The 10126-nt window shown below is 56.6% G+C and overlaps 1 protein-coding gene across 1 annotated transcript; it reads left to right on the forward strand.

The window, feature by feature from the left end:
* Positions 1 to 1445: 1445 nt before the first annotated feature.
* Positions 1446 to 3953, forward strand: DDN (dendrin). Its single transcript, XM_052641407.1, has 2 exons — positions 1446 to 1654; positions 2054 to 3953. Exons 1-2 carry the CDS (start codon positions 1446 to 1448, stop codon positions 3951 to 3953), a joined length of 2109 nt encoding a protein of 702 aa, XP_052497367.1.
* The last annotated feature ends 6173 nt before the right edge of the window (positions 3954 to 10126 follow it).

The following is a 10126-nucleotide window of genomic DNA, read 5'->3' on the forward strand; positions in this document are numbered from 1 at the left end:
CAACCAGGCAGTCTCAGGGTATGAGGACGGAGCAGAAGGAAAGACAAGGGACAAAGTGGGAGCCTCACAGCCTTCTAACCTATTCCTCAGGAGAGGTGCATTATCCGTTCTTCAGCACTGTTGCCGTACACACTCTTTTCTCCCACCTCCCCGCACCGCTCCTCTCCACTGGAGCTGCTGCCATGGTTGCCAGGCATGGTTGCTAAGTCTCTGCATGGAAGGGTTGGCGTGGGCTGCACTGCCACTAACATTACCATGGTGAATCAGGGGACACCTGGTATAGGCTTGCAGGCAACCACCCCCACCCGGGACAGAATGAGCCTAAAAGGGGCACCTTGAGCTCCACTCCAGGTGGGGCTTGAACGAGCTAGGCACTGTGGTAGTGGTGACAGAGTGCTACACTGGAAAATGGGGGCCAGTTGTGTCATTTCAGTTGCTAGGGGATTAGTTTAGCCAAGGAAGCACACCATTCCTCCTCTATACCCTCTGAAAGGGTGCAAGTGCGTAAGCACTCCTTCCTCGACAAGTCTGAGCAGAGTTCAGGCCGAGAACAGTAGGACCCCCAAATCCTGGCTTCTGGATTGGGGGTTGGGAGAGCTTGCTTCCGAGAGAGGGCTCCATGGGTGCCCAAGGACAAACATCTAAGGATGAAAGTGTGGGCAGCTTCGATGGCTAAGACAGACTCCTGTCCTGCTGTGCCAGCAGCCCTGGGCACAACACTGAGAGGGTAAGGAGTTAAGGGTGTGGGGGTGACCCTTTTTGAGCTTGGAGGCAGCTCTCCCCCAGAGTTGCACAAAGGCTGCAGGCAAGCCACCACCTCCTCCCTCCACCGCATGGAAGCTGGTTACTCATCTCCTCTCTGCGCCCAAACGCCACTGCCGCTAAAAATAAACCCCCCAGCCGTGGGCCAGCCCTTTCTGCACCCCAACCCCCTGGAAACCAGCAGAGAGTGGCAGGCGGAGACCTTGAGTTCCATTCCCATCACCTCCCTGATGAAGAAATAAAAGTCTGGGGCAGGATGTCAGGGACAGAACGCTGCTGGTCAGGCACCCCGAGAAGCAGGAGAATGAAGGGTTAAAACCGGCGGGAAGGTTGAAGAGACGGGGGCGGGGGTGGGGGCACGGTCATCTTGGCAAGAATAAGAACTCCCCTGCCCACTCGTGCGGGTCCCATCAGGCTTGCGGGACAAGAGCAGTGGGAAGGGGCGCCCAATCCCGGGCCCCAGGGGGCGGTCGTGCACGTGGGGGAGGTAGCAGCGCGGAGCCGTCCGCGCCGTGTCACATGCGCGCGCGCACACACACACAGACAGGCACACACGTGTGCCTGGGTATATATAGTCCCCAGTCGCTGGGCCTGCCGCTCTGCAGTGGGCGCCGGCTCCCCGGGCTGGGAGGGGGCTTTCGGGGCGGGTGGGAGGGTGGGGGGCCGGGGTGGGGTGGGGCAGGATGCTGGATGGCCAGCTCTTCTCCGAGGGGCCCGATAGCCCCCGGGAGCTCAAGGATGAGGAGTCTGGCAGCTGCCTCTGGGTGCAGAAATCCAAGCTGCTGGTGATCGAAGTGAAGACTATTTCCTGTCATTATAGTCGCCGCGCCCCTCCTCGACAGCTCATGGACTTCCAGGCCAGCCACTGGGTCCGCGGGCCCCAGAGCCGCACGTGAGTGAAGGAGGGGTAAGGGGAAGAGAGAGGTGGGGCAGGGATTGGGGTCCGGACCTTCCCGTGGGCACCAGCCAGAGCTGCCTTCTCTTTTCCACGCCTCCCCCAACCCCATCCCGAAGGTTGGGGCCTGACTCATCCCGTTTGTTTGGGGGCACAGGAGTGGGCGTGAGAAAGGGCAGGTGAGATGGGGCAGATACTGTTGAAGTGTGCATGGAGAGATGCTGAGGAGTCCCGCTTCGACTTCAACCCTAACATATACGCACGTGCACACGCGCACACACTCACACACACCCCTCCACCCGGTGGCCCCAAGTGGCCTCCAGCGCTCCCAGCTCCCCGGACCTCGGCTCCCTTCCCCCACAAACTGCTCACCTGGGTTCCTGCTCATTGTCCCAGGTGTGGGCCGCGCCCGGGATCCCCTGAGCCGCCTCCCCGCCGGCCCTGGGCCTCCAGGGTGCTGCAGGAGGCGACCAACTGGCGGGCAGGGCCCCCGGCCGAGGCCCGAGCCCGGGAGCAAGAGAAAAGGAAAGCGGCGTCGCAGGAGCGGGAGGCCAAGGAGACCGAGCGAAAAAGGCGCAAGGCTGGTGGGGCCCGAAGGAGTCCCCCTGGTCGGCCCCGCCCGGAGCCTCGGAACGCCCTTCGGGTGGCCCACTCTGCAGGGCTCCCAGCTCCCTCAAGGCCCGAGCGCCTGGGGTCGGTGGGGCGACCGCCCCGTCCATCCGCGCAGCCGCAGAGCAATCCTGGGGCGCCGTGGGCGGGGCCCTGGGCTGGTCGGCGGCCAGGGCCCCCCAGCTACGAGGCTCACCTGCTGCTGAGAGGCGCTGCCGGGATGGCCCCGCGACGCCGCTGGGACCGGCCGCCACCCTACGTGGCTCCACCTTCTTACGAGGGCCCCCACAGGACCCTGGGGACTAAGCGAGGCCCCGAGCCCTCGCAGGCGCGCGCCTGTTCAACCTCTGCGCCGACTAGGACAGAGGGAGGGTGCGCAAAGAAGAGGCTAGATCCTCGGATCTACCGGGACGTCCTAGGGGCCTGGGGTCTCCGTCAGGGACGGGGTCTCTTGGGGGGATCCCCAGGCTGTGGAACAGACAGGCCAAGGCTGGAGTCCGGTAAGGGGGCTGCGGAGAAAAGCCCGAGGCTGGCTGCTGGTGTCCTGAAGAGTGGTAGCGACGGCCATCCCCAAGATAAAGCCGCTGGGAGCCCAGGCACCGTTCCTGCGGGGTCTGCCACTGCCACCCCTAGCCCCCCGCGTCCCACTCCCAGGTCCAGACCCCATCTCAAGGGCTCCGGGGAAGGGAGGGAAGGGAGAGACCAGACCTGGCTCCCCAAACGCTGGGTTCCCTCCATTAAAAAGCAGCCGCCCCGGCATAGCCAGACCCTTCCCAGACCCTGGGCTCCAGGAGGCACGGGATGGAGAGAGTCCCTGGGTCATAGAGGGGAGGCAGGACCCGAGACCTTGGAGGGTTGGAAGGCGACCCGACGCCCCCACACCCTGCCCCGAAGTTCCCGTGGCCCCGCTCGTCGGGAAGGCGTCTTTGTCATTGATGCCACTTGCGTGGTGATACGCTCCCAGTACGTCCCGACCCCTCGAACCCAGCATGTGCAGCTTTTGCCCGCCGGGGTGCCGCGCCTTGTGGGGAATGCCCCCAGCCAACCGAAACCCAATAAAGAGGAGGGAGAGGGGGCCGCGGTCCTTCCCTCCCCTTGCCGAAAGCTGCCATTAAGCAGTCGCCCTTCTCTCCAACCCAGTGAGGGACGCGGGCTCGAAGCTGAGGGCGGGAAGCCCGCGGACTCCTCACTGGAGGAGCGCGCCTCGCGCATCTTGGGGCTCCCGGTTGGCGAAGTAAACCTACAGGATCCCCCCACGCAGCCAGGTAGCCCAGAGCACTCAGCCTTAGGCCCACCGGCTTCGGGGGGAGCGCGCGGTGCCGAGGGATCGGAGAAAGTGGCGTCCGGCCTGCGGCGCACAGGCCGGGGCTGGGCGCGAGCCCCTGGACCCTATGCCGGGGCCCTGCGGGAAGCCGTGTCTCGCATCCGCCGCCACACCGCCCCGGACTCCGACTCAGACGAAGCTGCGGAGCTCAGCGTCCATAGCAGCTCTTCTGATGCGAGCGACACAGAAGCCTCGGGCGCCTCCTGGCGGAAAGAGCGGACCGGGCCCCCGGAAGGCGGGAAGACAGCCGAGCTGAACAGCAATGCCCGAGAGATTGTAGGTGCCATCAGCAAAAACGAGGAGGTCCTCTTCGGGGCGAGGGACATTAAGGGGACTCCACAGGGAAATAGGGAGCAACAGTGAGAGGCCCATTATTGTATTTGTGTCCCCTTTCTTCCTTACAGACTTCCTTGTACCCCTTACCTATACCCACCCATTCCTGTACTCAGCATAGAAGGCACACAGATGAGAGGGAGCACATGTCAATTCAAGATTTTTTTTCTTCATGAGAGTTGAGGGTGTGCAGTAGACTTGAATGCCTGCTCCACCCAGGGCCTGTGGGTAAGGTCTTCTGCAGGGCCCAGTGCACTAACATGGAGCTGAGCAGAGAGGCCTAGGTGGGGTTAGGCAGGAGGGCAGGGATGGGATAGTCAGGGGAACTGCAGGGCAGGGCCTCTGGGCAGAAGGAAGAAGGTGATGGAGAGGCCTCAGACTGAGGTGATCAGGTGACAGAGAGGCCCTTGGCAGAAGCCACCAGCAAAGCAGAAGAGGAGTCACTGGTTTCACAGATCTCGGGTTCCAACCCCAACTCTGACACTGATTTGCTGGGTGACCTTAAGCAAGTCATTTCCCCTCTCCAGTTCCCATCGTATGTAAAATGAGGGGGTTCTGAGGTCCATTCCTGATGTTTTGGAGTCCTAGGAGAGGCTCTTATCTCAATCCTCCCCTCCACAAGACAGGAATAAGTGAACGGAGTCTGAGGGTCTCTGGGTAGCTTCATGGACACCTGCATTCACTCTCAATCCAAGAGACCGTGCAGGGTTTGCAGAAGAGCCAAGTAAGTGGGCAAGGGCTCCTATTCCAGTCTCTCAGGTTTAGGTGTAGGATCCCCGAGGCAGGGCAGGATGGTGGCCTTTTCACTGTCCCTAGTTTGTGGTGGTCTGAGCTGGGGAGGGAAGGCACCCAATGAAGCAGCTTGGGACCCTTAGGCCTTCCCCTGTTCCTCCTCCCCAGTGTTCCTCGGTGATGCTCTAAATAGTTACCACTATTTCCCACCCAGGTGGAATCACCCATCTGAGAGAATCCTGAGAATGTCTTACATGTTTCTGCCTCTTCCAGAAACCAACAAGGGAAGGAAGAGGCTAGTCCCCAAAAGCCTGTAGGTGTGGGGTGTGATACTCGCTGTAGCCACTACGGGGCGCGCGCAGGTCGCGGATTTCCCTGTAGCTAGTCCCCGAGTCTTGCCAACCACCGGCACTGCCAGTTAATCAATTGCTCCCTAGTTCCTGCGCGCGGGTCCCCTGCCCCGCCGTCTCCAGCCATGCGAGATCGCGAGTAGGCCTCTGGCCTTGCAGACCTCTGGAGCGCGCGGAGCCCCTCTCTGTACTCGTCCACACCAAACAGCTTGGGATTCAGACACTGAAGTATTTTTTCTCTTCGATCTCGGACACCTCCTCTGTCTCTATTTACTAGCCATGTGAACTCGGCCAAATCACTTCACCTCCCTGAGCCTCAGTCTCCTCATCCGTCAAATGGGGGTTTATAAACACCTACCTCGCAGGGTTGTTGTGAGGACTTAATGCGATAATGTATGTAAAGCGCCTTGCACAGTACCTGGTACAGAGCAGGCGCTCAATAAATCTAAGCTTCCCTTTGTCCAGCCTTGGCATCTTTTTCCTCTCACCGACCCATTCCCCACAGCATCCTTCCCCCCAGGGCTCCTGCGCTCCTTCCTGCTCGGTGGGCGGTGGAGGAGACCCCTTTTTCTGATGGAAACGCTGGTCCACCCCTGCCTCCCCCAGTGCGGACTCTCCCTTCCTTGCCCCCCACCCCACCCCCGCTGACTCTTCCCATTGCTTCGATGCACTCCCCCCACCCCCCATTCCGGGCAAGGGCTGAGTCAGCCTGGGTAAATTTAGCCCTCGACTAGGCAGGCGCGGGGGCTTCGCTCAGACTCAGTCGCCGAGTCCTGGCCCGGCCCTCGGGCCCGCCTCTGCCCCCCACCCCCACCGAGTCCTGCCAACAGCAACTCCGGCTCAGCGTTCCGATCCCCAGCCCCGCTCTCAAACCACTTAGAGTTTTGGTCTCCAATTATCTCACTGTCGCTCCCCACCCGCACCCGGAGAGACTGGGCAGGACTGGGAGGGGGGCAGGGTAGGGAGGCCGCTGAATTGGACCCTAAACTGGGTGTCTGACCTTGGTTCAGTGAAAGGGGTTGGGCGGGGTAGGGGGTAGGGGTCTTTGGGGGCTTTGAATCTAAATGGATAACATTGGTCAGAGTCACCCGGGAAGGTCCGTCCATCTCAGAACCTGCCTGGAAACCATACTGCCAGGTTTCAAGTTAGCTCTTGCTGGAGGAAGTGAAGTAAGTAGGGGTTCACCTTGGGCAGAGATCAAAGGTTTCTGAGTTCTGTCTTCCTTCCACCTACAGTTCTAACTTCTGCTGATTCTAACTCCTAAACATTTACTGAGCACCTGAGAAGAACTGGGCACTGAGCTGAGCTCCAAGAAAGAGATGAGTAAGACCTGCCTGACCGGGTGAAGGGAAAACACGTAAATAATGATAGATTGAGCAGTGGGTGTTAAGTATTATAAAGAATCAAACAAGGCAGATTGTACAGATTCTATGAGATCATGAAAGGCTCCATGGAGGAGGTAGGCATCTGAGATAGCATTTGGGGAAAGGGTTTCCAAGCAGAGGGGACAGCAAAAATAGAGGTGTGAATGTAAGGGAAATGGTTTGTTTAGGAAATTGTCAAACGGTCTGGTTTGACTGGATTTGAGGATACATTCAGAGAAGATGTGGAAGATAAAAGCAGGAGTGAAAACAGAGGCCAAGCTAGGGTGAGCCTGGTCCAGCTCAGGGATGTGTGCCTTTGCCCTCTGGGCCTAAGAATAGGATGGACTTCAGGCTAGGAGGAAGACTGAGGAAGACCAGGGCAGTAGTGAGAGCATCTGCCCGGATTTTGCTGTAGCCCTGGGGCTCCCAGGCTCTGGGAGTGTCAGGAGAGGTGAGGTGCATGGGAAAGTAGAGGGGCTATTCCTGGGGAGGGGAGTTCCACAATGCTGCCTAGGTTTCTTTGAGGCTGAACACACAGGAGGCTAGCTTTAAGAGCTTATGCAGACTGCTGTCATTGTTAGAGAACTATGCTAGTGTTGTATCTAGAACATGGACTCTGGGACCTGGCAGCCTGGGTTTAAATCTTGCATCTACCTCATATTGTATCTTCCCTTGTAGTTCAGTCGGTAAAGAATCCACCTGCAATGCAGGAGACCCAGGTTCCATTCCTGGGTCAGGAAGATTCCCCTGGAGAAAGAAATGGCAACCCCCTCCAGTATATTTGCCTGGGCATGGACAGAGAAGCCTGGTGAGCTATAATCCATGGGGTTGCAAGAGTCAGACACGACTGAGCGACTAAACCACCCACCACCACCACCACCTCATACTAGCTGTGTGACTTTGGGCAAGTTACTCGACCTCTCTGTGCCTTAGCAGCCTCAGTTACAAAATGAAATTATTAATAGTGTGTTTTTCATAAGCTTGTTGGGAGGATTAATGATTCAATATGTAAAGCACTTAGAACATCTCCTGGCACACAGTAAGTGATATATGTATTGAACTCTGTTATTTCTCTTTAGGGCTATTTCTTTAGTGTTGGGAGTATTAGGTTGGGAGATGGGAAGAGAGGAGTAGAGGTAGAGGAATAGGAGGAAGAGGCAGCAGAGGCTGAGAGGAGAGGGGATTCCTGGGGTGGAGACAAGCAGCCCCTTGACTGGGTAAATGGTGTACTGAGAGCGCATGGGTGGCTGGGATGTCAAGTGCAATACCCCCTCCCCCAGGACTTCCTCCATCTTTGCCTAAGGGTTAAATCAGCACCAGCTGCTAAGGATCTGGGAGAAAGGGTAAGAGAGGAGAAGGGGAGGAGCTAGTACAGGCCCAGGGGGCCAGCCCTGGGTGAGCCATATCTCAGACTGGCCCTGCAGGGCCCTGTGGGTGGGAGGCTGGAGGCTCCCTGCTGCGAAAATGACTTCTAAATCTGGCTGCGTCTGCCAGCCAGCCAGCCTCAAGACAGAGGCCACAACTACACCGCACCCCCCCCCCCCACCCCATGTTGGGACAGCCTTGTAGGGACGGCAATGCTGGAGAGTGTGCTCAGGTTTGGGCAGCAGCCCTCAGGTTACCACAGGATGCGCCTACCCTTCCACCAGCCAAGTTCTTCCCAGGGAAGCCCCTTTCTGAAGGGAGCTAAGAGCCCCCTCCCCCTTCAGACTCTCAGGAGAGCCCTGGGACTTCCTGAGATAGATCACAAATGGGTAAATGAAGCAAAGAACCAGGCCATAACTCTGGGACTTGTCGTCAGGAGTGCGTGTGTGTGTGTGTGTGTGTGTGTGTGTGTGTGTGTGAGTGAGGAGGAGAGGACAAGGAGGGATGGCTGAACATGAATATGTAGATATTGTGCATTCTCCCAGTTACTCATTTGTTCACTCACCCATTGAACATGGATGCCAGGCCCTAGGGACACACACAAAACTCAGACCTGTTACCTGTCTTCAGGGAGTTCACATATCTAGTCTGTATGAGAAACAGGGGAAGGGATTTGGAAGAGGAGACCCACAGAGTCATCATAGTGCAGGCAGTACAATGTAATATATGTTCATAAAAGCATTCCTGCAGGGTCTAGGGGAGCATAAAGGAAGGAATGGCTCCCAACCTGCAACTTCTAAGCAGTTAGAATATGCCCAAGCTTTTGAGAGACCAGTCACTGAGGGTACACGTGTTAGTGAAGGAAGGCTGGATCCATTATCTGCCTGGATCCATTATCTCCTCTTCATGTCCTGCTGTGGGGGCTCCCTCCCTTGAAGCCCCTGGTACTACTTAGCCTCTTTTAAAAGTTTTATTTAACATAGACCATTTGAAAAGTCTTCATTGGTGCGTCATTGTTGCTTCTGTTTTATATTTTGGTTTTTTGGCTGCAAGTCATGTGGGATCTTAGCTTCCTGACCAGGGATCGAACCAAACACCTCCTGCATTGAAAGGGGAAGTCTTAACCACTGGACTGCCAGGCAAGTCCCTTACATAAGCTTTTGTGAATCTTTTTAGAGAAGAGTTACTTCATCCATCCATCTATCCATGCATGCATCCATCCATCCTTTTGTTTATTCATCTGTGCATCCATACATCCCACCCATCCATTTATCCATCCATTCACCAACTCATCTGTCATCCTTCCATTAATTTATCCATCTATGCATCCATTCCTTCCTTCATCCATCCATCCATCTAACCATCCATCTGTCTTAATTGAGGGCATGTGATGTGCCTAGCTCAGTGTTGCAAGAGATGCCAAGATGAACAAAATGTAGAGTCCATGCCCTCAGAAAGCTAGAAGCCAATACAAATATGAATAACATACACAGATGTTCCACCCATGGAGCAGCCAGTGTGTGCTGCTGGTTTAGTGAAAGCCCCGCCAAGAAGGTTCGTCAGGAGGCAAGGCCACTTTGCCAAGGGAAATTAGAAGAGCCTCATGAGGAAGGCAGCTTTGAGATGAATTTCAGCCAGGGGAGGTGGGGAAAAGGTTCTTTCCAGGGTGCGGGTGAAGGTAGAGAGGTGGGAGAACACAGCACAGGCTCTGGGGAAGGCAGAGTTGCAAAGGGATGGGATCCTGGAATGATGGGAACCACATCATGAAGTATCCCAGGAAAGCAAGGATAAAACATTTGAGGACTTCCCTAGTGGTCCAGTGGCTAAAACCCCATGGTCCCAATGCAGGAGAGCTAGAGCTAGGGGAGCTAGATCCCACATGCTGCAACTAAGAGCTTGTATTGCTGAAACTAAAAGATCTTGCGTGCTGCAACTAAGACCCAGCTCAGCCAAATAAATAAATATTAAACAACCAAACATTTGAGCTTTAGTGAGAAGAACTGAGGGAGAGGTGAGGGGCAGAGAGGTTTTGTGTCATTCTGTACTGGACCATGAGCTAATCAAGGGTAGTGCCTTTGATTTAGTTCTGTATTGCCTATAAGCTTGGCCTGGAGCAGGCTCTCAGCAGATGCTGGCAGAAAGAAGGAACAGATGATAAAACTGTGCCACAGGAACATTGGCACAGCAATTCAGGGTCTATATATAAGGGAGGGGTTGCTGCTGCCTGGTGTGACCGTCCTTCCCCTATGCCCCGCACCGGGGATGACCTTGCTTCCTTTGCTGGGGTCCCTCCAGTAGCTCTCCCAAGAGGCACCACAAGGTGGCGATGTTCCGAGTGTAGCACTGGGTTCTGCCAAGATCCTTGACACCGGTAGCTGGTGATGTGCCCTTC

The sequence above is a fragment of the Budorcas taxicolor genome, chromosome 5, assembly GCF_023091745.1.
Source record: "Budorcas taxicolor isolate Tak-1 chromosome 5, Takin1.1, whole genome shotgun sequence".
NCBI lineage: Eukaryota > Metazoa > Chordata > Mammalia > Artiodactyla > Bovidae > Budorcas > Budorcas taxicolor.